Source organism: Lepidochelys kempii, chromosome 19 (genome assembly GCF_965140265.1).
Source record: "Lepidochelys kempii isolate rLepKem1 chromosome 19, rLepKem1.hap2, whole genome shotgun sequence".
NCBI lineage: Eukaryota > Metazoa > Chordata > Testudines > Cheloniidae > Lepidochelys > Lepidochelys kempii.
Genome location: NC_133274.1, coordinates 13231168 through 13259143, shown reverse-complemented (window position 1 = coordinate 13259143; position 27976 = coordinate 13231168). Strand labels below are relative to the sequence as shown.

The window sequence follows — 27976 nt, the reverse complement described above, 5'->3', positions numbered from 1 at the left end:
GCTCACGGCGTGATGCCCAGCTTGTGTAGACAGCCATGTCAGTGAAGGAACTGGCTGGCCCGAGTACAAACCCGCCCAGACCCCACGGATATATCCTTGGGGCGGCTAGCCCCTGTCACTGCTGCCTGTGCAACCACGGCTACACGACTATTTCTAGCGCACTATCTAGGTGAGAGTTCACACAAGTACGTGTGAGCTGGGGATCACACCCGGAGCACCAAGTGGGGACGTAGCCATAGAAATGTAGGGCTGGACAGGACCTCAAGAGACCATCTAGACCATCCCCTTAAGTCTTCCTACACCACCCCTGAGAGGTGTTTGGCACATGGGCATGACCCTGGGGGAATTCCTCTCTCAGTAGCTACGGGGTAGGCAGTAGTGCGAGAGCAGCCCCCTTTCCGCAGGGACGGGGAGAGAAGGGAGAGGGCTGGGAACTATAAAGAATGAGGAGGAATGGACAGGGGGTGAATGGGGAAGGGAGTAAAGAGGACTTGGAAAAGAGGAGAGACGAGCAATCCGAGGGGTGGGGGAAAGGAATTTGAAAATGGGTCAAGTGGGGAAGAGGAGTGCAAGGGGGGAAACAAGACCTCAAAAGAGGGGGGTGGAGGACAGAGAGATTTCACTGTAGAATCCCCCAAGATCACCCCACCAACATGCTGGAGCAGACTCTGTGACCCCCTCTGCCCCGTTCTCTACTCCAATTTGCTGTCGGAAGCCACTCACCTGGCCCCTTCTACTTACAGCCGGGCTGTGTCCACAGCACAGAAGCCAGAGAGACAATCAAAGCCCTGGCCTGACATTCAGAGGCCAGGTGCCTTGGTCAGAGGCTTCCTGCTTACACAACCGGCGCCGACAAACATTTGAAGGCTGTGGGTAATGTCACCGTGAGAGCCCTATTAATAATATCCCAGTCCGAAGCAGGCATGTGGACCCGGGTAATGGCCCACACTCCTCATTCATCTGAGCCAGTTACTGCAAACATTACTAATTCTGAGTAGGGAAGTGTCAGCCCAAACAGCAGAGCAAATCTTAACAAGGCCAATAACAGAACCAGGAGGGCTCCAGCTGCAGACCCATCATGTGCAATTTCAGCAGGGTTTGTTTCCAGGGGTCAGTTTGCTGGTATGGGGGAAGCTGCCTTGACCATGCTTTAATGATGCAATTGCTGGAGATCGATAAGGAAATAAAAACACAAAACCTTCCGACAGCCAGACTGATGGGCAGACATACAAATAAAACCCCCCGGCTCCGTCAGGCTGCAGAAGGGAAGACACTGAGCCAGCCTAATTCTCACTGGTGCACAGGCCTCTCTAGCTGCTCCAGGGCTGTGAAGAGCCTTGTCTGCATGGGACAGTGTGATACAGGTGGAGTTATCCAGGCAGATATAATGGGGTGCCTGTGATAGGAGGGGGCTGGACTCCAGGATCCAAGAGGTCCCTGCTAGTCCTGTGTGGACATGCTTATTCCAGTACTGACTCATAGGTTCCAAGGCTAGAAGACACCACTGGGATCACCTAACTTGACCCCCTGTGGAACACAAGCCAGAGACCTGCCCCAAGACACTCCCTTGCGCAGAGCTTTAGAAAAACATCCCAGCTCGATTTAAAAACCGAGCATCTTCTTTTGGATCATTTGTTTAGTTTAACCTTCTTTCCAAGCTCCGTAAGCTAAACCAAAAGCAGCCCTCGCGTGTCTGCCGGAGAGACAGACCTGTAGCACTGCACCGGTTTGAAGTCACACCAAAAAACCTTTCCCACGTAACCAAGGTCTCAGTGCCGATGACAATCCAGTCCTCTCTGCCTGCACCTATGGCCACCGCTCCGCTGTACCCATGTGCTATTGCTGGGCCTGATTCCCAGGTCACACAAGCAGTCTCTGTAAGAGGCAGGACTTGAACCGCAGCCTCCTGAGGGGCAGTTGAGTGTCATCTAACAGGCACCTGTACACATCTACTCTACTTGCATCAGGGCCAGAGCACATGCTGGAAGGAAGTCCCCAGGTTGGTGTCGTGGGAGGAGTAAAGGAAAGTGGGGGAAAAAGTGAGGAGAGGGATATAGGCTACTTACTTCTCGGTTTATCCGAATCTTAATGATCCCAGTCGGACACAAGTTGAAAAGAAAAAGAGACCAGAGACAGGAAGATTAGTAAGGTACAGTCCAAGAGATGGATTAGAACACGGCAGCCATGGGAGCGGGTCACAGATGACAGACAGCAGAGAAAAGAAGCAGCAGTTGCCCATGGGGGACTCAGCATTGCTCCTGCTATCCCACTGGATCAGCCAGGCAGAATGAACTAACTGGGACAGCCCATCCCCCTAGACCCTATGGGGGCATTGCTCAGCTGGGGGGAGACCCAGCTGCGATGGGGGTGGGGGGAACGAGGGGCCTTGGCTCCGGTTCAGGAAAGAACTTGCCAAAGAAGTTCTGTGTGAGCCCCCAGGTTTGCCAGGCTCTCGCTGCAAACTGAGCAGTGCTGGCAAGCCCAGGAGAACTACTGCAGCGCTTCATATAATAACTATAGACTGAGGTTGGACTAATTCCCATGCAAACGACTCGAGGGATAGATACATCTGGCATGATCCAGGATAGATTCCCCCATCACCCTGCCCATGCACCCTTCCCAGATTACTCCAGCTCTCGGCTCCCGACCCAGCCCTGCCTGTGTCCCTCGGCCTGACCCACTGGCAGCTGCGTAGCCAGGTGGAGGGCACAGGGGGAGCGATCCAAAGAAGAGGTGCCACTCGCTGCGGCACTTTTACTGCCCCGGCGGCGGGCTGGGGGCCGGCCTCACTCGCGCCGGGTGTCTGCAGCCGCACTGAAGGTCCTGCCGCCGGGTGTCTGCAGCCGCACTGAAGGTCCCGCCGCCGGGGGAGTAGAAGTGCCGCAGCGGGTGGCGCCTTTTTTGGGGCTCGCGCCCCCTGTTCCCTCAACAGGGGAAAATTTAAGAGGGGCCAAGACATTCACAAGGCGCCACTTGTGCTCAGTGGGGGAGCGGCCGCTGCCCCGCTCCCCCCCCCAAGCTACGCCACTGCCCACTGGATACCCATCACCCCAGCCCTGGGCTCCCCACCCAGCCCTGCCTGTGCCCTCAGCCTGACCCACTGGATACCCCATCACCCCAGCCCTGGGCTCCCCACCCAGCCCTGCCTCTGCCCTCAGCCTGACCCACTGGATACCCCATCACCTCAGCCCTGGGCTCCCCACCCAGCCCTGCCTCTGCCCTCAGCCTGACCCACTGGATACCCCATCACCTCAGACCTGGGCTCCCCACCCAGCCCGGCCTGTGCCCTCAGCCCGACCCACTGGATACCCCATCACCCCAGCCCTGGGCTCCCCACCCAGCCCGGCCTCTGCCCTCAGCCTGACCCACTGGATACCCCATCACCCCAGCCCTGGGCTCCCCACCCAGCCCTGCCTGTGCCCTCAGCCTGATCCACTGGATACTCCTCATCTGGAGTACTGTGTCCAGTTTTGGGCCCCACACTACAAGAAGCATGTGGAAAAATTGGAAATAGTCCAGCGGAGGGCAATAAAAATGATTAGGGGACTGGAACACATGACTTATGAGGAGAGGCTGAGGGAACTGGGGATGTTTAGTCTGCAGAAGAGAAGAATGAGGGGGGATTTGATAGCTGCTTTCAACTACCTGAAACCTAGGGGTTTCAAAGTAGAAAACCTAGGGGTTCCAAAGTAGATGGCTCTAGACTGTTCTCAGTGGTAGCTGATGACAGAACAAGGAGTAATGGTCTCAAGTTGCAGTGGGGGAAGTTTAGGTTGGATATTAGGAAAAACTTTTTCACTAGGAGGGTGGTGAAACACTGGAATGCGTTACCTAGGGAGGTGGTGGAATCTCCTTCCTTAGAAGCTTTTAAGGTCAGGCTTGACAAAGCCCTGGCTGGGATGATTTAATTGGGGATCGGTCCTGCTTTGAGCAGGGAGTTGGACTAGATGACCTCCTGAGGTCCCTTCCAACCCTGATATTCTATGATTCTATGACACCCCATCACCCCAGCCCTGGGCTCCCCACCCAGCCCTGCCTGTGCCCTCAGCTCGACCCACTGGATACTCCATCAGTTCATGGGCTCCCAACCCAGTCCTGCCTGTGCCCTCAGGCTGACCTACTGGATACCCCATCACCCCAGCCCTGGGCTCCCCACCCAGCCCGGCCTCTGCCCTCAGCCTGACCCACTGGATACCCCATCACTCCATGGGCTCCCCACCCAGCCCTGCCTGTGCCCTCAGGCTGACCCACTGGATACCCCATCACCCCAGCCCTGGGCTCCCCACCCAGCCCGGCCTCTGCCCTCAGCCTGACCCACTGGATACCCCATCACTCCATGGGCTCCCCACCCAGCCCTGCCTGTGCCCCTCCGCCTGACCTGGCATTTCCCCTGATATTCCATTTCTGGTGCCCTCCACACACAGGTATAGAGCTTGGTCCATGGGGTGGGGAGGAAAAGACCACAGAGGAAAGAGGGAATGAGAGAGAGAGAGGAGCAGAAGGGGGAGATGGGATACTGGGGCACTGCGGGGAGGAATAGCAAGAACCAAAGAACATACATCGGGCAGGCTGTGGGAGCAGAGTTGTGCTGGGCCCTGTCATGCAGGGTGCGGTGGGTTAGTTAGTCAAACCTCCGGACATTCCTCCCGGGGGATCCCACCTCCCTCCACGCGCTGCTCGGATTTGCAGAACCATCCCTTACAGAACATGCATGGCCACACACAGATGCTGCGAGGTCCACACGCCGCCCCTCCTATCCCCCCGCAAGCGCACTGCGGGGACGCCGAGGTCGGGCCCAGAGCCCCCCGAGTACTCACGTCGATGTAGTTAGCGTTGATGTAATCCGAATTGGGGTCCCCGAGCAGCGGGTGCAGCTTGACTCGATGTCGGTCATCTGGAGAGCAAGTCAGACAAAGAGGCTGTGACAGTGCAGAAAGGGGGCGGCAGGCATGGAGACAACGGCCCGTGGTCCCTGCACGGCTCCAGCCCAGCTCTCTGTGCCCTTCTGAGCACTCCCCTTGGGGGAACGCAGCTTCTTATCAAAGATCTGCTGATGTCGCTCACTCCTGCTCCGCAGCCCCCTGCTACTCCAGTCCTGCCTCTCCTCCACCCCAAGCCCCACCGATGTCCCTTGCTCTGGACCCATAGCCCCCCTGCTATTCCAGTTCTGTCCCCTTCCCTGCCCCCATCAATGCCTCACACCTGACCAATAGCTCCCTGCTATTCCAATCCTACCCCCATCGGTATCCCTCACTCCTGACCCGTAGCCCCCTGCTATTCCAATCCTGCCTCCATCGATGCCCAGGCGTGGCCAGGTGGCTGTGCGGGCTGCCCTGTCCGCAGGTGTCACCTTTGCAGCTCCCATTGGCTGCGGTTCCTGGCTAATGGGAGCTGCGGGGGTGATGCTTGGGGTGGGAGCAGCATGCAGAGCCCCCTGGCTGCCCCTACGCGTAGGAGCCGGAGCACAGACATGCCGCTGCCTCCGGGAGCCATGGCACATGCGGAACAGGGCAAGCCCCTGACCCCACTCCCCAGCAGGAGCTCAAGGGCCGATTAAAACAACTGAAGGGCCGAATGTGGCCCCCGGGCTGTAGTTTGCCTACCCCTGAATTAGAAAGGGGTGGGCAAACTCACCGGCTGCCAGGGGCAGAAAGAGGGTGTGTAAGCAGGGAGGAGTTGAGAGTCCTTCTCTCCCCCTCCCGCAGAGCAGAGGCACCTGTGGTTGGCCTCTGTGACACACTTGACACAATTTGCTCCCACTCTGCAGCCATGTGAACGACCAGCAGCAATTTGCACAGCAGAGAGAGGAGCCAGATATATTTAGAAGCAATAAAAATAACCAGGGGAAGGTATTTCAGAGCAGCCTCAATGCGGTGATACAGCTTTGGCTGGGTTTTGATACACTTTTTGTCCCCCACCCTGGTGTGCACCCCGCAACACCCCCCGCTAAATCACAGCAAGGTGATAAGCACTGGGGCAGGTCTCCCCCTGACATACCCTCCCCTATCCCCAAAGTGGGGCAGCAGACAGAGCAAGGAGGTTCTTTGGGAGGGGGCTGGTGGGTTGGTATAAACCAGTACGTCCTGGGGTTAGCTCAAAACTCAGCCTCCTGTCCGAATTTCTATCCACAAAAGAATTGGCCTGGATGTCACAAAATCCACAGGTCCAGCCCATTTTCCTTGTGAGCCTGCAGCACAGAAAAGCACCCCTCCTGCGTTCCTTTGGGGGTTTGCAATGGAGAGAGGAATGCGGGGAAGATGTTGCGTTTATAAGGGACTGCACTGCATTGGGACATGGCCTTGCAATGCTTCACTGCTAGGGGAATACTGGCCCCTGGGGACGATGGGAATTCCATTGCAGCCCTAGACTGGGAAACACGAATCTCTCCCCTGAGCTTTGCAGAGCGTGGCCTCTGGCAGAATGACTCTGGGTCACCATTTGTCACAGATTCCCTGTGGTGCTGCTCCATGTCGGCCCAAGGCTCAGGGATGGCGCCCGCCTCTTCCTGGTGGTGGGGGCTGTTGTGGGCCTTAGCCCCACCTTGCCACGAGGCCCCACCTCCTGCTCCTCCTCTGGCCCCTGAGACCCCGCCCCTGGCCAGGCCAAAAGCCAGAGTCAGGCAGTAGTATGAACCATGCAGGGAGCCTGGGCCGCTGAGGGGAACCCCGGAGTCCTGGACCCTCCATCTGCCCTGGGCAGTGCACCCCCGGGGGGCAGGGACACAGACCAGGGGCTGCTTTTGGGCACCCCAGCCCACCATCCAGGGCAGGTAGAAGGTGCAGAGTTCCCTATAGTGCCCCAGGCTCTCTAGGCGGCTCTTACCATGGCCTGGCTCTGACTTCTGGGCTGTCCAGGGACTTGAGGGAAGAGGAGGAGCAGGGCCAGGGCCACGGAGGAGGCAGGGCTCCTGCATGTGTCCCAGTTTTGCATTTTGAAAAGGTGGTCACGCTAGTGGAACGTACCCTGGCTGTTGGGGTAGGGACCTGGCCATGGGATCATGCCAGAGGAGTAAAGCACTAGGACTCCGGCAGAAACAAGCCTTTCCGGTCTCTTCTGTTCTTTAAGAGCCAATCGCTTAACCTTAGCGTGTTTATTGTGTCCACATCTGTCTATTTTCTTACCCTGTAAGCTCCCTGGGGCAGGAAAATGGCCGTATAAGAGTTAGGTATTAATTAATAGCAATAAGTGTTCGTACAGCACCTAGCGCCACGGGGCCCAACTTGTCCATAGCCTTTGAGCACCACCAAACGTGTCCTATACTAGTAATGCATCTGATGAAGTGAGCTGTAGCTCACGAAAGCTTATGCTCAAATAAATTGGTTAGTCTCTAAGGTGCCACAAGTCCTCCTTTTCTTTTTGCGAGTACAGACTAACACGGCTGCTACTCTGAAACCTGTACTAGTAGGGTCTCTCAAGGCCAAGGGAGCCAGTGTCGCACGCAGCTCCAGCCTGTGAGCTAGACTCAAAGGCACAGAATGAATGGAAACCGCACCCCATAGACAAAGTGCCCCGAGCACGGGGATAGCTGCTGCACTCCACCAGCCCAACACATTCGTTCGGCTTCTTCCCCCCAATGAATTTGATAGATTTTACCCCACAGGGAAGCTGCCCCGCCCCCTAATCCTGGCCTGACTGGCCACAGTTATTCTGCTCCACAGCCAGCCGCTCTGCAAAGCTTTGCCAGCTCTTCTCCGTCCTGCCCTGGCTCACCCCCTTATTCCAGATGTGCTCTCCCAAGACAGCCCTGCTAGCGCCCTGAGCCTTCCTGTTCCAGTCCTGCCCCAGCCCATTGCACAGCTCGGCCATGCACAACTGTCACGACCTACCGCCCCTCGCTTCCCAGCTACTCCCCACACACGGCTCTGCCAGTGCACCTCATTCGTGATGCCTGGGCCTCTGCTGGGGTGAGGTTCTGTGAAGCAAATCTCTGGGAGGGACAGAAATGAAACCAACAACCGGGACAACACCCAAGAGCAAAGCACAACCTAGGTCCATGGAGTGAAGAGGCCAGCCCGTTCACCTGTTGTGCACCAGCGCATCACCCCTCCGCACCCCTGTCGCCTGTGCGTTGCTAGGAGACTCTTTGTAGAGGTTTCAAAGCATTCCAATATTAGGCAGGCAGGTTTTTCTGTTGTTTTTAAAGCCTTTGTCTCAGACACTTACAGGTTGGCATGTGATCCTGCCTCCCTTTGGTCTTGTCTTTCTTCTTGGATGCATCCCAGCCTTCAAAGAAACTCTAAAGAAAGCAGAAAAGTCTATTATCTATCCAGGGAACATATACATGGGATTCCCTCTGGTAGCCCCTGAAGCAAACGCCCCATCACACCTGCTCTAGGCTTAGGGTTGGGTGCAGTATCCATTGCAGTTTCATCTAGCATTTTGACAGTGGAGATGGGGGGGCGAAGTGCGGATGATGTTTTTGGGGGCTGTCCTAATTGCTGATGAGGAGGATCCTGCACCCAACAAGCTGAATGCTCCAGGACATTGAAGGGTCCCAGAATAGAACTTTCAGGCTCATCACGATACAATGTTGAGCTGCAAGGTCGTGATGTGCCACCACACCCGAGGGATCTCATCACACCACTTCACAACGCTGCAGTAGACTGCGACTGAGTTCCTGCCATAACGTAGTGGTGATAAGAGGCTGAGTGGTCTATGGGAACGAACACAGTACCTCCTGAGTCCCAATGTCAATGGCTCACCATGCATCTTGAGGCAAGTCTGTTTGTCTTTCTGTGCCTCAGTTTCCCAATCTGCAAAATGGGGCTAAAGCCTACCTTAGAGTCATAGAGTTTAAGGCCAGACGCACCCACCACTCTGACCTCCTGTGTATCACAGGCTACCAGCACCACACAGCACGCGCGCACTAAACCCAACAACCGAAATCAGACCGCAGTATTGCAACCCACAGGGGACGAGACTATTACGTGCCACAGGCAGAGAACAGAGGCACTGAGGTGACCAGTGCCTGAGGCCCCATCAATGGCAGGGAAATGATAAGTGAGGTGTACCCAGATAACCGTGACAAGTGACCCCCACCCTCATGCTGCAGGGAAAGGCGAAAACCCCCCAAGGTTCCTGCTAACCTGACCGGGGGGAAATTCCTGCCCGATCCCACATACAGCGATCAGCCGGATCCTGAGCACATGAACAAGAACCAGCTGCCAAGCACCTGAGAGAGAGAATGTTCAGTGCCACCTGAGAGTCCTGGCCCTCCCTGCCCAGTGTCCCATCTCTAGCCGTGGCCATCCCTGATGCAACAGAGGAAAGAGATTAAAAAATCCTCCCAGAATACATTGGGGGCAGGGGGGGAATCCCTTCCTGACCCTGCAGATGGCTGGCTGTAACCCTGAAGCATGAACCCTTAGGAACGCAGGACATAAACTGGACGAGAGCCCCAGAGCTCTTGAGCTCTGCCCCCCACCATCACAAACAGCCCCATCATACCATTGCACTCATACATTTGTAAAGCTCTCTCATAGAACTAATTGCTTGCCCCACAACTCCTGTTGGGAGGCTGTTCCAAAACCGCACCCCTCAGTGGTTAGAAACCTTCTTCTGATTTCCAGTCTAGTTCATGGCCAGTTTATACCCATTTGTTCGTGTGTTAACAATTGCCTTTAGCTTAAATAGCTCTTCACTCTCCCTGCTATTTACCCACTAACATATTTACAGAGAGCCATCATATCCCCCCTCAGCCTTCTTTTTGCTAAACTAAACACACCAAGCTCTTCCAGTCTCCTCTCAAAAGACAGGCCCTCTACTCCCTGATCCTCCTGGGTGCTCTTCTCTGCACCTGTTTCACTTTAAATTAAACTTTATGGATGATGGAGGACCAGAACCGTAAACAGTTTGCCAAACGAGGCCCTACCACCGGGGTCCTGTCAAGCTTAACCTGTTCATGTTTGTGCAGCAATCTGAACACGCAATGCATTATCGAAGAACTAAGGACCCAATCCACAGTGATGGCATTGGTCGGCCGCTTCCCAGCACCAAACACTGCAACATTGCGACACACAAGTTTGTCCCATCAGAGCAACTCAAAGCAGGTCCCTCCAGACGGACTTGAAGGTGTCTGGACCTAGCCAGCTGGTCAGTGCTATACATGCAGGAATTCCTTCCTGAGCCTCACATGCAACTAAGAATGTCCTGAAGTCTGAATTTGATTAGCCTTATTGAGGGACAGGAATGAGGAAATCGCACATTGCAAGAAGTGCCTTGGGGAAAGCGTGCTGGGGTCTTTAGGGACTTCCCTAGCACACAGCACATTGTCCAGCCACACAACACACACCACAGTCTGCTTTCCTTAGGCCAGAGGAAGTTGTTAGACTGTAAGCTCTTTGGGAGTGCATCATTTTATGTGTTTGTGAAGCACCGAGAACAATGGGGTCCAGATCCTGACTGGGGCCTCCAAACACTACCCCAATCTGAATAGTCAATGCAACAAATCAGATTTCTGTCTGAAAAGCAAATATTAATCACACCACTTTGCTCTCTGGGCAGCGTCTCTCCTACAGAAACATCAGCACAGGCTTCACAAACATCAAATCATTAACCCTCACTGCCCCACCACTACTTTGTGAGCCAAGCCTGTATTATTTGTCCTTAGAAGGGGAAACTGAGGCACTGGGCGGTGACGTGACTGTCTCAAGGGTAGGCAGTACAGCAGTGGCAGAACAAGGGCCAGAAGGAGTCCTGACTTTCAATCTGCTTCTTTAACCGAAGAACATTTCTGGGAGCTTCTATGTGCCAGATACAAATTTCAGTTTCATCCAGAAATCCCTGTTTCAGACCATTACAAATTCCTTATTTCTCCAGGTCTTTCCTTACCCTTTTTCTCTCCCCATAGAAGTAGAACAGCCTGGTACATAATAACAGCAACATTCATGGATCAGAATAAGAGGCAGAAAGTGGAAGGAAATTACATGTTTTCTCCCCACCCATAATATCAAAGTGCTTTTCAAATGACTAGCTCTGAGCCCATACAGCAGCTTGTCAAGCAGCCCTAATGATTATAATTAATCATGATTTGTCCAATACATAAAAGAGGGGGCAAAAAGGTTCCTGCACTTGAAACAAGTGAACATTAAACAGTAATTTTAATTACTGGGGGATTTCAATAGCCCAGCCTGTGGGACACCAAGGAATCAGGAAATCAGCCCTGCTATGCGCACTGTAGCAAGTGTTAGAAAGCACATCTCGCCATTATACCTGCTTCAGCCTAATGGGGTAGGGACAGGGATGTAGCATTAATGACTCTGGGGGCATCCGCTCTGCATTAAAATAAGAGGAGACCATCTACACTGACCAGGCTGGGCTGCTGCTGCACAATGGAACACAGTGGGTGTCTGTCACAGGGCGGGAGTAGAGGAGAGAGAAGCTCTCAGCACGAAGCAAGGGGTGGACCTGACATTATCCTGCAGCCAGCCGTGCTGGACAAGGAAAGAGCTGGGTTTCCAAAGGGAGAGCCACCTACAGGGGCAGATCTGGGAGGGGCTAGCCCAGCATGCTGAAAGTTTCCTGGACTGTCTAGCAAATGGCTGACATGGCCTGGTTTTGGCCTAGTTTGTTTCAGGGTATGACATCCCGGGAGCCGCCAGGGCGAGAGACTCACACGCCATGCCATGGGAAGGCTGGGGTGCCCTGCCTGCTCGTGTCTAATTTGGACCCGGATCCTCAAGGGTATTTAGGCACCCAACTCCCAGGAGAGTGAGGCCCCTAAATATCTTTGAGGATCTGGGCCCTGGTGCCTCATGAGACATCTGACCACAAACTCCCATTATTCAGATGAATGCTGTTAGATGTCTGCAGCATCCCACACTTGCAGAAATACCCTCAGGCCGGAGTCCCAGTGATCTGCCCCAAAGATGACCTGGGAATCCAGCTGTCTGACTTTGCCCTGCCCCACCCCTCGGCTACGTCGGGGGTGGGCGTGCGAGGCGGGTGTGGGAGAAGGGGATAAAAGCAAGGGGGAGCAGGCAGGATTCCCTGACCGCTCCCCAGCTCTCACCTCATACTCCTGCTTGAAGCCATAGCCTTCCGCTGTCTTCATCTGGTTGATGTGCTGGAGGAGATCGGCCACTCTGACGGCAGGGTGGAGCTGCCCAGTGTGGTATGGGGAGCCTTTGCACCCGCACTGGCGCCGTGGGGAGCCTCCGAGCAAGCTGCTGGACTCATTGACCGCACTGCTGCGCTGGTCACCTGGGAGCCATGGGGGACAGGCACAGGAAGAGTTCAGAAGACGACATAGCAGGCTGGGTGCTCCTGGTTGATTTGCTCAATCTAAGCAGAGTTGGGCTGAGCTGGTACTTAGATAGGAGATTGCCCAAGGACGCTCAAACTTAATCCCATGCACCACTGCAGACTAGGGACCGAGTGGCTAGGCAGTAGTTCTGCAGAAAAGGACCTAGGGGTTACAGTGGACTAGAAACTGGATATAAGTCAACAGTGTGCCCTTGTTGCCAAAAAGCCTAATGGCATTTTGGGCTGTATAAGTAGGAGCATTGCCGGCAGATCGAGGGACATGATCATTCCCCTCTATTCGGCACTGGTGAGGCCTTATCTGGATTAGTGTCCAGTTTTGGGCCCCACACTACAAGAAGGATGTGGAAAAATTGGAAAGAGTCCAGCGAAGGGCAACAAAAATGATTAGGGGGCTGGAACACATGACTTATGAGGAAAGGCTGAGGGAACTGGGATCATTTAGTCTACAGAAGAGAAGAATGAGGGGGGGGGGATTTGATAACTGCTTCCAACTACCTGAAAGGGGGTTCCGAAGAGGATGGATCTAGACTGTTCTCAGTGGTACCAGAGAACAGAATGAGGAGTAGTGGTCTCAAGTTGCAGTGGGGGAGGTTTAGGTTGGATATTAGGAAACACTACTTCACTAGGAGGGTGGTAAAGCACTGGAATGGGTTACCTAAGGAGGTGGTGGAATCTCCATCCTTAGAGGTTTTTAAGGTCAGGCTTGACAAAGCCCTGGCTGGGATGATTTAGTTGGGGACTGGTCCTGCTTTGAGCAGGGGGTTGGACTAGATGACCTCCTGAGGTCCCTTCCAACCCTCATATTCTATGATTCTATGAACCTGCTGCAGGGGGTGCTCTTGCCATGTCGGACTCTCTGTTGGGGTTCTGTGGAAGCGCCCCCTGGAGGAGCAGTTGTCGCTACCCTTTGGAAGGCACAGCACCAGCATTAATGGCCAGTGCAGAGGGGCTGGGCACGGTACGGTATTAAAACTAGCACCGTAATACTTTAGTTAAGGTGAGGAACGGCAGAATAAGCATGTTAATAAACAACTGCTTTGATGAGGCCAAACTGTGCTCTCAGTCCCTTCTGGAGTGATTGCAAGATTTTAAGGCCAGAAAACACCATTATCATCTTTCTAGTCAGAACTCCTGCACAACACAGGCAAAAAAGCAGCCAACAGTCACTTCTCTCTGAAACCCGCACCTTTCCGATGTCTCAGAAAGATATCTGGTCTGGTCTCAAAGACTGAAAGGGATGGAGAATCCATCGCCCCGACATAGGTTCTTCCCATGGTTAATTATCCTCACAGCTGAAAAGGCGTGTCTTATTTCTAGTCTTGATGTCAACGGACTTCACTGTTATTACTTGGTTAAGCTACTCAATATTGACACCAATGTAACTGAGAGTAGAATTTAGCCCATGTGGTATCTGGGCCAAATTCAGCGTTAGTCTGTATTTTTTCATGACGAGCCACCACTGCGCTGCTCATTGATTAATTCTCAGGATTCCCCAAACGCTCCCACCCAAAGTTCTGAGCTCTGACCTTGCTAAGAGTACTTTGTTCAGTGCAGAGCATTTCTCTGGATGGCAGCATTGTTTGCCTATTGCAAACAACTATCTTCTCTATAAGATTGAGTTCTGGCTATGGTTATCCTAACACTTCTAAACAATCCTTTCTGGTTCATCCATAAAGCTCCAAGGGTTCCTTGCATCTGCTAGAAAATGCCAAATCGCCCATCCAGGTTTTGCGGTTTCTAGTGTCTGCATCTCGGGGTTATGAAAAGCTAACGGAGGGCTAATATGTTAACAGAATGCAGGAAACCCCATACATGAAATAGTGCAGGAGTCTCAGACTTTGTGAAGTGAAATGACCCCAATTGGATGGACCTCAAACGTGTCAGTACACTGACAGGAGAGTGACTGTGAATGGAATATGGCGATGTGGGTGAGGGGAGGGATGAAACCTGGGTGATATGAACTGGAGTTTATGACAATTTGTAGGACATTGAACACAATTAAAATTAATGATGATACTAATTTGCAATTATGCACAATGGCTCCTTCCAGCGAAGGACCCTTACAATTGACAAATGGGGAAACTGAGGCACAGGGGTTGTGGGGAAGGTCACACAGAAGGTCAGGGACAGAGCTGGGACCTGAACCCAGGAGTCCTGACTCCCAGCCCAGCATCTAACTATTAGAGAACGCTCCCCCCCGCTTTTATTTTCCAGGAAGGAAAAGGTGGAGGAAGCATGCTGAGCCTGGTGCCTGAGCTGGGACTCGGGTCTGTTTTAGCTGGGGAAGGTTGATTGAGAACGTCCGGCTGTGCCAGAGCTTGTCACCCACAGGCAGCTCATCTGGGCGTCACGGGTGTTTTCAACACTGGTGTTTAGAGATTTGGGATGGGGCTATTTTCTTCAGTTAGGGGAAAAGTCGGACTCCTGCGCAGCTAGCGCCTGTCTGCTTCAGACCTGCGCTCTGTCAAGCAGAGCAATGGGCAGGCATCCTCATCAGCAGGGAGACCGTCTTCTTTCCTCCCCAGCGCTCCCCTAAGGGGCACAGATGAGGTCCCACTCCCTAATATCAGGAACAGCTCAAGTCTCTACCTCAGCATTCCCTTCAAACGCTGCAACCAGCATCAATTTCTGGTCTCTGATGCTACAGTCCAGATTCTGCTCTCCCATTCGCCAGTGTAAACTCAGAGCAACTACACTGAGGGCCCGGAGCTACACCAGTGTAAGCAGGAGCAGAATCAGCCCCGGTGTCTAACATCACAGAAGCCTCTTTCTCATGCATGACCGCCCAGAAATGAACCTAAATCCACTCCTGGCAGAAGCTAGATGCAGCCCCATTGACTCCTGCACGTGTAAGACAGTGGAGAGTCTGGGCTGCAGGCTCTCAGATGCTTGGAGGAGAAAATGCTCATATGAACCAGTCTCATTAAGAGCATTTCAAGAAGCCACAATAGCTCAAAAATAATACACAGTATTAGCTCAAAAATAATACACCTATCCAGATATATCAAAGGAGGAAAAGGTTGCCCTCTGGGCTTCTATTATCTGTGAGACAATGCTGGGAACCATATTAATCCTGTCTTTTGCACAGGCAAGATGGGAGCAAGCAGCATCTTGAAGTTATAGTAACAGATGTTATTAGCATATGGTTGAAACTAGGGCATAGAACAAATTATTTTATAACTAAATCAGCCTAGAAATGCATATGCCAGTGGGTGTGAAATTATCAGTCTCCCTCTAACATGAGCACAGTGTACTTTTCACCCTGCAAGACCCACGCCTATTCAGAACAACAGAAAGCTGTCCGTGTTAAACTCCAAGCTCAGCATAAGTTAAAAGCCTGGATCCAAATCTACCCAGGCTTAGGCCAGGATTTCTCAGATTTCTCAGTTTGCATTCAGATCTCTGTTTTGTGAATGGCTCCCAGTCACACTGGGGCCAACCAAAACCACTGATCACAACTTGGAGCAGGGGGGCTGAGAGCCAGATCTGAATTTTGCAGCTCAGACCCCACCCACCCACTTTTTCCAGTGGAGTTACATCTTGAAGGAGTTTTGCTTATTATAGACATGGCTCTACACACACGCATGAGGTCACTTTGATGAGATTGCTGCCCCTGAGGATATATAGAGGGCCAGGAATCCTTTCAGTGTGCAAGGACCTGCAGTCTGACTGAAAGGGGTGCAGGTATCCACAGGCAGACACGGGCTTTCTAGTGCCAGGATAAAAAATGAGTCAAGAGTCCAGGTGGAGCCTGCCATCAGGCTGATCTATTCGCATGGGCAGTCACTGGTGCCAGGCACCAGAGCCCTGGCAGGCTGTACAATCTGTGCAGCCCCAGTGGATGAAGATGGCAGTACAGCGAGTGTAGCCCATGCTGACTCGTTGAACTGATGGTTTTGGGGAAGAGCCTCATTAGGGGAAATCTGACTCCCAATCTGGCAGCATGAAAGAAGCTGAGAGGTAGCACTGTCCAGGAACTAGGGCACTGGTCCAGGACTCAGAAGACCTGGATTCTCTTCCTGGCTCTGCCATTGATCTGCTGTGGGACCATGGACACTTCCCAGCTCCGTTTTCCCTCCCACTCTTCATTTGGCCTATTTAGATTGTAAGCGCCTCAAAGCGGGGGTTGTCTCTCACTGTGCGTGTCCGGTGCCTAGTGCAATGGGGCCTGGATCTCAATTGTGGCCTCTCGGGGCTACTGTTGCAATGACAACAAGCTAAGTTCAGTGGAGGAGCCCTGCATAGGCAGATGAGAGTGGGGTCAAGATTCACAGTCAGTGGGAGATTCGTGGATGGAGCAATGGTGGATTAGCCTGATGCCTTACCAAGATCATGGTCCTGCAGCTCAGATTTGTGAACCATTTTTAGCACATGTTATTGTTCAAACAGAAACCTAATTCACTTTGTTCTCAAGCACTTTAGCACGCAACTCACTGCATACCAAAGATGCCTCTGAGTGGGAAGGACAGGACAGACAGGTGCCGAACCATTCTATATAGGATATTATACCATGCCCATCACCAGAGCATCTGGGCACCTTCTTGCATAGTCCTTACCCCTGTTGCTGCAGTTGTGCGCGTCCATGAAGGACAGGCCCAGCCTCTCGTCCTCCTGCAGGGTGCTCTGGTCTGTGAAGCTCCGGTCGATGGCGCTCATCATGTGGGTCTTCTCATGGCGGTAGTTAATCGTAGCTTTGGTCACATTGACAGGTTTCCTACAGGAGGGTTACAAAGGGAGAAGCAGACACGTAATGCTCAGCCACACTGCTCTTGCCAGACACAGGCTCTGATTTAAAAATCATGAGCCTGATTTTCAGAGGCAGCCTCTGATTTCGCAGCTGGTCTATTTGGCAGCCTTTCGATGTCTAGCTGGCTGACTGCTCGCACAGCGCTACGGCGTCTAAAACATGCCCACAATTATCTGTGCAATGATGCAAAACCAGACCCTGAATGGAGTCCCTGCTGAAAAGCAGGGCTACCACCTAAAGGTTCATGAGCAGCTAGTGATTCTGAGAGCTTGGAGTTTCGGTGGGTACGCCTGCACTGCAAAGAAAAATGGACCGTGCCAAGGCTCATAGCCTGGGGCACCTGCCTCAGGGGCTGCAGGGCTAAACACAGCCGTGTTGGCCTTCCCGCCTGGGCTCTGAAACCTGGTGAGGGCGGCGGTTATCTGAGTCCAGGCTCCAGCCCGAGCAGGAACATCTACACTGCTATTTTTAGCCCAGTAGCCCGAGCCCTGCAAGCCTGAGCCAACTGACCCAGGCTCTGAGACTCGGTGCCAAAGGTTTTCCTTCGCCATGTAGACGTACTCAGCAACTGCTGAGCACTGGCCCTGTGAAAACCAGGCCCCAATACAGCGTCTCCCAGAATCTCCAAGCACTTGCGACTCTGTTGGCCTATTTGCTTAGCCAGTTCACAAACAAATGAAACGTAAATTGGACAATGGTGTTGAGCCTCGGATCCAGCCATATACCAAAATCCCTGGAAGCACAGCGGCCCAGATCCCCAAAGGCATGTGGGCTCCTAAATTCCATCATGGACGGTAAGGAGCCTGTCCCTTTGAGGATCCAGGTCTGAGCATTCAGCAGCACCCATTAAAAGGTGACATTTACCGAAGCACTTAAATGACTTAGGAGCCTAAGTGCAAAATGCAATCCAGGAGAGTCTCCTGGCCACTCTGAACTTCTGAAATTCAGCCCACTGATTTGCGTGCCTACATCAGGACACCTGAGCCTAACTTTAGGGCCCCATCCTTTAAAATCTTGACCTCAATGCCTATTTTGGTGGCCTTCGTGTAGGGGCCCAGCTGGCACCACCCCAGGACTGATTTTCACAGATGCTCAAGCAAGTGTTGCCCCCCAGGGACTCCAGCTTAGCCCACCTGCAAATCAGGCCTTACATCTGACAAGCTAGGTTCCCAAAAACTGAGCCTCCTAAAACGAGTGGGCGCTGTGCTGACCAATATTGTCACATGAACACCCTGTTGGTCTGTTTCCATCTGTTAGCTCTTATCTGATACTTGCAAGCTCTTTGGGGCAGCCTTTTTGTTCTCTGTTTGTACAGCACCTAAGTCTCCCAGGCTCCATGGAAATACAGATCATAAAAATCAAGGAATCCCTGGACTTAGAAATGGAAAAGGGCCCCAGAACTCACACAGCCTGGGCAGGATTATGCCCTGGGCACATTTCTCAGGGCTTGGACCAGTGCCATTATTAGCTAACACTACTCCTCTGACACAGGCTCCTATAAATCCTGAGCTGTGTTTTGCTCTCCGTAGTCCAAGCGGAAGGAAGATGCAAGCCTAAGAGACAGGCTGGTGTCCCACTCATCCTTCCTTCTCCTTGACTCCGCAGTGCTTCATGGATTGCAGCTTTCAGTACTCCTTCACTGGGCCCCAGAGCAGGTAGAGGAGAAGCTCTCTGCCATGGACACGGAAAACATGCACTGATGTCTCCTTGGCCAGCAGTTACAAATGAACAGAGTAGGACTGTGAAGTATCCTGTGTCATTAGGCTTTCTTCTGCGCACCCAGGCTGGCAAACAGTACTATTTCCAGGCCACAATGCGCTGCCTGCCCTGGGTCCCACGGTGTGTTAACGACTTCCCATCCTCACCCACAGCACAGAGGGGTAGAACATCATTCAAGGCAGTGGGGTCAGACCCACTGAACTGGCTGTTGCAGGGGACACCCTCAGACCTCAAGGAGCCAGGCTCAGCCACCCCCCATTACAATCAAAGGCCTATTTTCTGAACGAGGTGACCGCATTTGCCAGGTGTCCGGTGATGCACAGAAGACAGTCAGCACAGGACAGCACAAGCCACCGCTCCGGATTGTGGTAATCTCTGAGCAACATGGAGGCATCGCAAGTATCCTCCTAATGCAGCTCATTCCCCACAGAACATGCCTTCCTTCCCAGAAGGTCACTGTCCCGTCCTTGCTCCTGTGGATGACTCCCTTCCCCTGCATCCGGCAAGGCTCCAGGACAGCTTGTGCCAGGGGCCCAGCTCGCACCCTGGCAGGCAATTATTGCCATCAGCCCCTTCCCTGGAGCACAAGGAGCTGCTGGTGAAAGCTGCCCCCATCCACTTCTGACTGCTTGGGGAGGTTGGAAAGAAGCAGAAGGCTTCCCCCAGCCCTTGTCTGATAAGTTCCTGCCCATAATTCTCTAGGCCTTGGAGTGATATTTATTATTGGGAAAGCATGGCCCGCAGAACAGGAATGCAATGGGCAGAGAGGCCTTCTGAAAGACTCTGGGCACGCACAGCTGGTGTTGTGCTAAGCAACACTCACTGTTACCCTGTAGTTTGACTGCAAGAGGAGTTATTTTCCATCCCACTCATTCTGGGGCACATGCTACACACTCAAGGCACCAAAAGCTGGGGCAATCCAGCCTCTGCTGCTCTGGCCCTTCTAGCTTGATACAGAATAAACATTGGGGGATGGGAGGCTTCAGAGACAGGATGTTAACAAAAGGAGAGGTTGAACTACAGCTGGTTGAAAAATGGTGTCAGCGTTGGGGGAAAGTGCTTCAATTGTTTCTGGTTTGCAGGGTTTAAAATGGAGCATGAGCTCAGGTTTGCCACGTTTTTTAAGAAATATTTTTTGAGGGGAAAAAATCAGAAATTTGATTTTTCCTCTCCCCTCCCTCTTTTGCCACTAAGTGATATAATCCTTGGAGGGTTCCCACCTTCACCTGTTTTCATTTTTCTTTCGCCTCTGTTACTTTTCCCACATTGAGGATGTCTGGGAAAATTACAGCATGGAAAAGGAAAAAGGCAAATAGATACAATGAAATACAGAACGTAAGCCCTGATCCGCCACCATTTACATGCATGCTGAGCTTTACTGTCAAGAGCAGCTCCATGGAGCTCCACGAGACTACTCCCAGTGGTAAGTTAAGGAGGTGTACAAGTCTTCGCAAGATCAGGCCCCGAGGTGCCATTGATTCCATACATTCATTGGTGAAAAGGGGGAACCTGACAATTCAAAATTTTAAGTTTCGCTGAAAAACCAGAACTTTTTAAAAAACAGATACAGCTTTTTGCCAACTGTTTTTGTTTTAAAAAGCCAAATTTTGGTTTAAAAAGCAAAAATTTTTTGACCAACTCTAGTTTGCACAAAAAAAAATAAAATTGGGGGTGGGTGGGGTTGGAATCCAGTCCCAGAGCTAGATCTAGACCCTGTACCTGGCAAAACTCCAGATCAGAACCTCCCCAAACCTCAGTTCAAAATCCAGATCCACGTTTAAATGTTGCAGTCTGGGCTCCCCATCAATTCTAGTAAGCCTGGGGCCGAGCCTGACATGCAATTGGTGGGGAGGGGAGTTGTTGACTCATGTCACTGGATTTTAGGCTACTTTAGCCTCTGAACCAGTCTGCAATAATCCCCTGCAACAGCAGCTGTAGATGGACAATAATGCCAGCTGCAGCTTCCCCCTGCCAGTGAGCTTGGCCAACAAGAAACTTCCTCCCAGGAAGGAGAGGCACACAAGGACCGCTTGTGATACAGCATCTAGCTGAAGTATCAACTGGGCTCCCAATGAAATTGTAAGGGTTGAAAATTACATTACACTAGAACCAGCTTTTCAGTTACACCATCAGAGGCTTTTGCATTAGAACACTTACACTGTAACAAGGCTTCCCCCTGCTGTAGTTACAATGTAACACATCCATCTCCTCCTTCCTCCCAGCAGTAATTACCATGTAATGTGATCACCAGGCCCTCTGCCCCCATGAAGCAATGACAATGTAACATGATCCCCCCTTCCAGTAGTTACAATGTAACATGTCTTTGAGTTACCATTACAATATGTCAGATAAAGCCAAGGCCAAAATAAAAATCATGAGGGGGTCCCATTTATCTTGGGGGAAACTGCACTGGATTCAGAGATAAATTAGGTCCTCCGGGCCAGATTTTCACAAGAATCATAGAATCATAGAATATCAGGGTTGGAAGGGACCCCAGAAGGTCATCTAGTCCAACCCCCTGCTCAAAGCAGGACCAATTCCCAGTTAAATCATCCCAGCCAGGGCTTTGTCAAGCCTGACCTTAAAAACCTCTAAGGAAGGAGATTCTACCACCTCCCTAGGTAACGCATTCCAGTGTTTCACCACCCTCTTAGTGAAAAAGTTTTTCCTAATATCCAATCTAAACCTCCCCCACTGCAACTTGAGTGCAGCAGCTCAGCAGCAGGTTTTCATGTGCTCAGCACCCACAACGGAGGCCAGCCTTTCCAAAAGACCCGCTCTCATTTAGGCAGAGCCAGATTTCCACGAGTGCTCAGCGCCCTGCAGCTCCCACTGGGATGCTCATGGGCTGATTTTCATGGGCTCAGCACCCATAGGTGAGAGCAGACTTTCAAAAGAGCCCAGCACCTAAAGTCTTACAAATTTTAGAAGGCATCTTAAACCTTGGGCTTGAGGGTTTAGGCCAATCGCTGACAGAGATATTAAAAGCAAGCTGCGTACATTCCACGCATGTAGTTACAGTGGGAGGCAGTGAGGGAAAGCTTCAGCAGTGGGGAAGTGGCAGAGACTTTCCCCGCTGCCTCCCCCTGCCAGAGCTTTTCCCTGCAGTCTTTTCTTGCAGCAGGGGAAGGCTCCGGCCGCAGGACACTACACTGCTAAAAACAGGCCAAACGGCACAGCTTGGGTGAGCAGAGAACCATGTAGGGTATGTACTCCAGCATACTCCCTTCAGGCATTTCTATGCACCTCATCTAGACTGCCATTTACACCCACGCTAGGGGAGCTGCGCGGGTGTGTACAATGCACACATCCAAAAAAGTGTGTGATGTAGACATACCCTCAGAGAGGATAACGCAACAGCTGGACCTGGGGTTGATGGTTCCTGTGTTCCCATAACACTGAGCCCTTTTGGAAATGGGTCTCTGTATGTTTTCCATGCCATCTGGAAGCCTATGAATACTTCGGAATCATTTTTTAACAAGCCACAGAGGCACTTAAAATTTACTTGACAGAGAAAGAAACTTGCTGGAGCAGAGAGCGCAGAGCGAGCGAGAGAGAATGACAATTACTTACGGGTAATAGGAATAGGAATAGTAGTTCCTCCTGGCAAGCGTGCAAACAAAGAGAACAGCAAAAATTGCATAAGCAGCTTTTCTCCAGAGCAATGAAGGGGGAGGTTTATTCGGAATCTCAGATGACAACAGGCCAAAGATTGCTCTAGTCACCATGCAGCGGATGGGTGCTGAGGCAGGGAAGGCAAGAGAGAGCCGTGGGACGACAGAAAGAAAGGGAGTTGCTGGAAATGAAAGGCAGCACATCTGCATGCTCACAGCTGGCCTGAGGATATGCAAGAATCACCTTAGAATAAATCATTTTATTCAGGACAATAATGTGAAGCACCCTCCCCCGCATTCCCCTCCTCCACCCATCCAATGAGACCAGGCATGTTCGAAGGGTCACAGGCATGATCTTATCTTTTTCTCCTGGGAACTGGCTTGTAACAGGGCAGCGAGAACAGGTTCTTTTGGAAATGCACTTGCCCTCAGGGGAGCCGTTTCTCACCAGCTCCAGCCTCAAAAAGGACCTGTCCAATTGCATTGGCTTTTTCCTTCTTTGGCAGGTGATTCTCCATCTCCTGCAACACACTTGTGTCTCCACACCTGCTATGTTCTGGGAGAGGGGTGCACGACAGACCCAGAGCTCTGGTACAAAGAGCAGTGTGCATCCACACACCCATCAGGCAGCAGTGTGTGCACGCACACTCCTGTTATATTACAGGAGCGGCAGCAGTACATGTACAAACACAGACATTATAGCCCTGCTTATATAACCTTTTAAAACGATTTCTCTCTAACCATGATGCCTGTTCACCAGCCTTCTGCTCCCTCTTTTGTCCCCATTAGGAGTACAGCAACAGGACTGCCTCTCTTTCTGGCCAATAGAGAAACCGCCCGAGGGAGAACCAAGCAAACAGCTGAGAGGGTGTGTGAGCCTTAAGTCATAAGAATTATTAATAGAGAGTCCTGATCGCTTCCCATTGCAGCACAGGGAAATTTCTGCTATTTTTAATGATGATTAAAGTGTATCACAAATGGCCTTTCCTTCCATACTCAATCACCAAAATATTTATTATAGACAACAAACTATCTAAGTATTTTTGACCAAGCCATGCTGTTAGAAAAGGCAGACCAGGGCAGTGACAATGACCAAACAGTTACAGTGTAACTACAAAACTGACTACCACCCACATGCTAAGGCACCCCAGTTCATGATAATCATTAACATAAATGACAATGGGAGGCAATTAAAACTACAGATGATCAAAATCAAACCAGTGGTTATCTGCAATGCTGATCATCAGCAAGTGCTGATGGGAGGGGACTGAGATAAAATGTTAGAGAAATCCTAGGGGTGGAAAGAAGCCCCGTGCAGAGAGAAGCCAACCCCAACTTCTCCCTATTAGCAATGACAGTTTGTGCTCTAAAATCCTCTGGAGATCACCTATGCTGCAGAGCTCAGCCTAAAGCCAGACCTGGCTAGAGCTGTACGGGAACCAGATTTTCTGTTCCATGGAAAAATGTGCAGCATTGAAACAGAATTCCTTCTGACTCTAAAGGGAATGCCAGAATTGCAAAATTGTCTACAAACGGGAATCTTTGGGCGGGGGAGGAGGGGGAATGGGAAGAATCAGAACAGAATTTTTCAAAAACCACAGGGCAGCCAGGGAACGAGGGAGCCGGCCACTCAGGGATCCAGCACCCTGTGCAGCTGGGGAACAGGGCAGCTCACCTGCCCACCACACAAGCAGCCAGAGAGCCAAAAAGCCTGCCTGCCAGGGATCTGGCCAGCCTGCTGAAAAATGTGACTGATTCAACACGTTCCTGTGGAATCAGCATTTCCCTGAGGCAAACAGTTCTGCAGAAATTTTTTGGACCAGCTTTGAATTTCAAGCAGTCAGACCAGGATCTGAAGTCTGTGGCTCAGATCCATCTTTAACTCAGCAGGGTTGATTTCTGGGTGGAGAAGCAAATCAGTTTTCTAGTTCCCCCTGCTGAAAACCTACAGACTCCACGGCAATGGAACAATACTCTCCCCTGCTCCACTTTCCCAGGTACTTGCCGGAAGGAGATGGCTGGCAAGGGTCAGAGAGAGTTTAAAATTCTGCTCAGAGCTTCCAGAACCTGTTCCCAAGGGCCAGACTCTGATCTCCATTATGCTGATGAAATCCAGAGTAACCCCACTGAAGTCAATTAGGTTACTCCAGATTTACACCAGTGTCATTGAGATCTGAGCCTTAGCGGCTCATAAGAACAAGACTTTGATGGAAAATATGGGTCTTAGAGCCTCAGCTGATGTAAATCAACATAGCTCCTTGTAAATCAATGGAGCTCTGTGGATTTACATCAGCTGAGGTTTCAGCCCATGGTCTTTTCCTCCTGGCTCTTAACATACTTGCCTTAAATTGTTGTTTCAGAATTCTGGGAGGGGAAGGAGTTTAATTGCTCCCCTTTATTCTCTGGCATGACAGGTCTGCTTTTTAATGATCCCTCCAGCTAGCTGTGCCTCCAGCCTCTTTCAGTAAAAGGGAGCCATTCAGAGTACGGCACTCCAGCAAACAATTGGGGGAGCAGTAGCTGCTCTCTCTAAATGCCCCCAGTGGTAGGTGTCCTGGAAAGCCCCTGCCTCTCCCCTGGCAGGGAACCTCACCCCACTTAGCTTCCAGAGTAAATACACTCAGCAAATGTCACGGTCAAATCCATGGAGCTGGTGGCTATTTCCAAGGCTCATCTCTTTGGCTGAGGTGCACCTCTCAACCAGGTAGGGAAGCATCTATCTCTCCAGAATCCTGGGCTGGGATGCAGGTGATGCTGATTTGCTGGACCAAATGGTCAGCAGGCTGCAGCATCCTGTAGGGAGACGATGCAATACTCGTATCTCCCGGCCTTCCCCCTTTCCGCCAGACCTTAGCTACAGTCCTCACCCTGAGTTTACAATGTGTGTGGATGCAAGGGTGGTAAAGGCATTGCACACTTGGCATGTCCTAACCAATAGCAGGCTGCAACAATTTTTATTTCCCTAGTGCAGGCTTTTCAGCAGGAAGGTCAGTGAGATGATGCACTTTGAGGCACAGGAAATACAGCCTGAGAACAGCAAAAGACTGACAGAGTTGCCAGGTAAGTTTTATTGATTCCAGAATGCTTCAGGTCCAGCCCGCTGGGGGCACACGCTCCTCTGCAGAAGAGCCTCAGCACAAATTCATGCTGGAGCTGAAGCGCTAGTAAAATCTCACTAAGGTGAGACATTCTGCCTACTGAGATGCCTTCAGTTCAACAGAGAACCATTGGCAAGTCATGAAGGTTGGGCCTGCTTCTTAGCAACTTACTTCATTTACTCCCTGGCTCATAGACCATAGAGATCATTGGCTACTTGTATAATTTGCCCCCACCTCTTTCTGGAAAGGGCATATTGTTCCCACTGATGGTCATTCATAATAAGAGCTCTTAATTCTTGCTCAGTATTATCCCTCCATCTTCTCCTTGGTTGGCATGAGGTTGGATGCCATAAGGACGTCCTTCCAAGAGATCCTGGGCTGGTCTGTCTCCTGTCAGAGTAACCCCATGCCCTGCCCACTGGAGTCGTCGGGGTTTTACTACAATTTGCTGTCCTTGGTTCTCCATAGGCCTCCCGTAGCTCTCTAGAAGATCTTCTTCTCCACAGGTCACTCCCCCTTGCTGGCCCCCAAATGCATCTCAACACTTTATTTTCGAAGCGTTTCACTGGCCTTCTTCCATCTTAGTAAGTTGGACAACTACCTAAATCAACAGGCCTTATAATGATCAGGGGCGTCAGAAGCTTGAGCTCTCCCAGTAGCTCAAGAGACTCTGGAGAGAAAAGTATCAGGGATTCTCACTCTGTAATCTTTGACAACCTCACTAGGACACACTGGCACCTCCCATACAGTACGATCAGGGTGAAGGTAACAAATGCAACATCAGTGGTTGCCCAACGTGCTTGTTCCAGGATCTACCTTCCTCACCAGAGCTGGATCCCAATTAATAGGTTCAGGTCCAACGGCAGGCCTTGGTGACATACTGCATCAGTGGGGACAGCGAAAGGAGGGATCCTGCAACTGCAGCACTGGACAGACCGTGTGGCCTATGGTACAGGATGGCTAGAGTGCCAGGTCGGGAGGTGGCCTCATGAGTGGAATCAGAAGTTGCTTTGAGACAGTGTAGTCTAGTGGCTAAAGCCCTGGACTGGGACTCAGGAGAGGTGGGTTCTAGTCTCACCTCTGCCACAGACCTGCTGGGTGCTCTTAGGTAAGTCCTTTCATTGCTCTGTGCCTCAGTTTCCCCAGACATGGCTAATACTACTTGCCTCTTTTGGAAAGCATTTGAACCCTACAGATGAAGAGTGCTCTGTAAGAGCTAGGGACTGTCATTACCTTTTGTGACAAGCTGATTGTCTAGTTGAGAAATGAGCTCAACAAAATCTTTGAGGGGTTGTTTTTGTTTGGTGTTTTTCAATAAGTTTTGGCGTTAATAATAACTCCCCCTCCCCCCAAAAATCTACATGTAAAACTCATCAGATGCCTTGTAAGCCTCCTGCATCACATGCTGAAATTCCTGTATCTCACACCACATCCCTGGACAGAGCTCCTGCTCAATAGAGCCACGAAAGGGGCAGACCTCATGGAGAGACACCTGAACTCACGGTCAAGCTGCTGACTTTGTGCTTGATAGGAATCGCCTGACTGATCAGACCAGGTAGTCCAGCATCCCATCTCAGACAGTGGCCAGGACCAACTATTTCAGAAGAAGGGGCAAGAAGTCTCCTCCTTAGTGGACAATTATGGAATAGCCTGCTCAGTGGAGAAGTTTCTTCCTGACCAGATAGTCCAGATTGGTTTATGCCTTGAAGCAGGTGGGTTATAGCCCCTCCAGACATTTGTACGCTGTATTTTTCATTATGTCTGATTGTTAATTATTCTTTTCACATGGAATGGACTTAACTCCTTATTTACACTGGTGTAACCGAGATCAGAGATCACAGCCCGATGGGAGGATACCATCCTTTACTACTGCATTACTATTTTCCCCCAGTCACCCTCCACCCCCTCTCCCCCCCCACAAATTACTGCCTTGGACAAGAAGTATGTGGCTTGTAGGGCTGAGTGATCTGATGCAGGGAGATGCTGGGAGCTTTCCCACTAGGACCAGGCAGGGCTCAGGCCCTAAGAGGTTACTGAACATGGCTGGGATGAGGGTATAAGCTAACAGGGAACAAAGCACTAGTGCTCTCCTCGCTTCCTTCTTGTTCGTGAACACGTCTCAGACACTCTTTCCTGGCTCTCAGCTGGCCGTGCAGCTGAGGAAACAAACACTGCTGTCGAAGAGTGGATGCGATGCCCAGTCGGGGCTCATAGGATAATACCACCCCTTTTGTTTATTTTTTTTTCTTCCTTCTGCTTATCTGCTCTGAAACAGAGACAGAAGCAGGAGATGGGAGATGAATCCGCAGTCTGGCGTGCTAGGAGAAAAAAAACAACTCTGAGCCGAGGGAAGGGCAGGGGGGAACAACCCACATCAGGCAAGAAGAGGTCCAATTTCTCTTGGACAGATATCAGTGAAAGCACAGAGCTCTGGCTGGATAAAGCAGCAGGGAGAAAAATATCCATGAGAAAGGCTGTGAGGGCCCTTTGAATACCAAGCAAGGTGCAGCGGAGCCAGGTCGCAGAAAGGATGC

The 27976-nt window shown here is 51.5% G+C and overlaps 1 protein-coding gene across 16 annotated transcripts in view; it reads right to left on the bottom strand.

The window, feature by feature from the left end:
- The window catches only part of PTPRU (protein tyrosine phosphatase receptor type U), a 320906-nt gene that overhangs the window by 43475 nt on the left and 249455 nt on the right, over positions 1-27976 (bottom strand). For 7 of the 16 annotated variants that reach the window (XM_073317468.1, XM_073317470.1, XM_073317476.1 and 4 more), the window contains exons 15-20: positions 22304-22333; positions 16821-16978; positions 12011-12201; positions 8164-8236; positions 4818-4894; positions 2067-2084 (exon numbers count right to left, since the gene is read on the bottom strand). In XM_073317468.1, the coding sequence (XP_073173569.1) occupies positions 2067-2084; positions 4818-4894; positions 8164-8236; positions 12011-12201; positions 16821-16978; positions 22304-22333 (547 nt within the window). The remainder of the gene's footprint in view (positions 1-2066; positions 2085-4817; positions 4895-8163; positions 8237-12010; positions 12202-16820; positions 16979-22303; positions 22334-27976) is intronic. The other 9 variants (XM_073317472.1, XM_073317480.1, XM_073317473.1 and 6 more) reach the window with 3 other exon arrangements.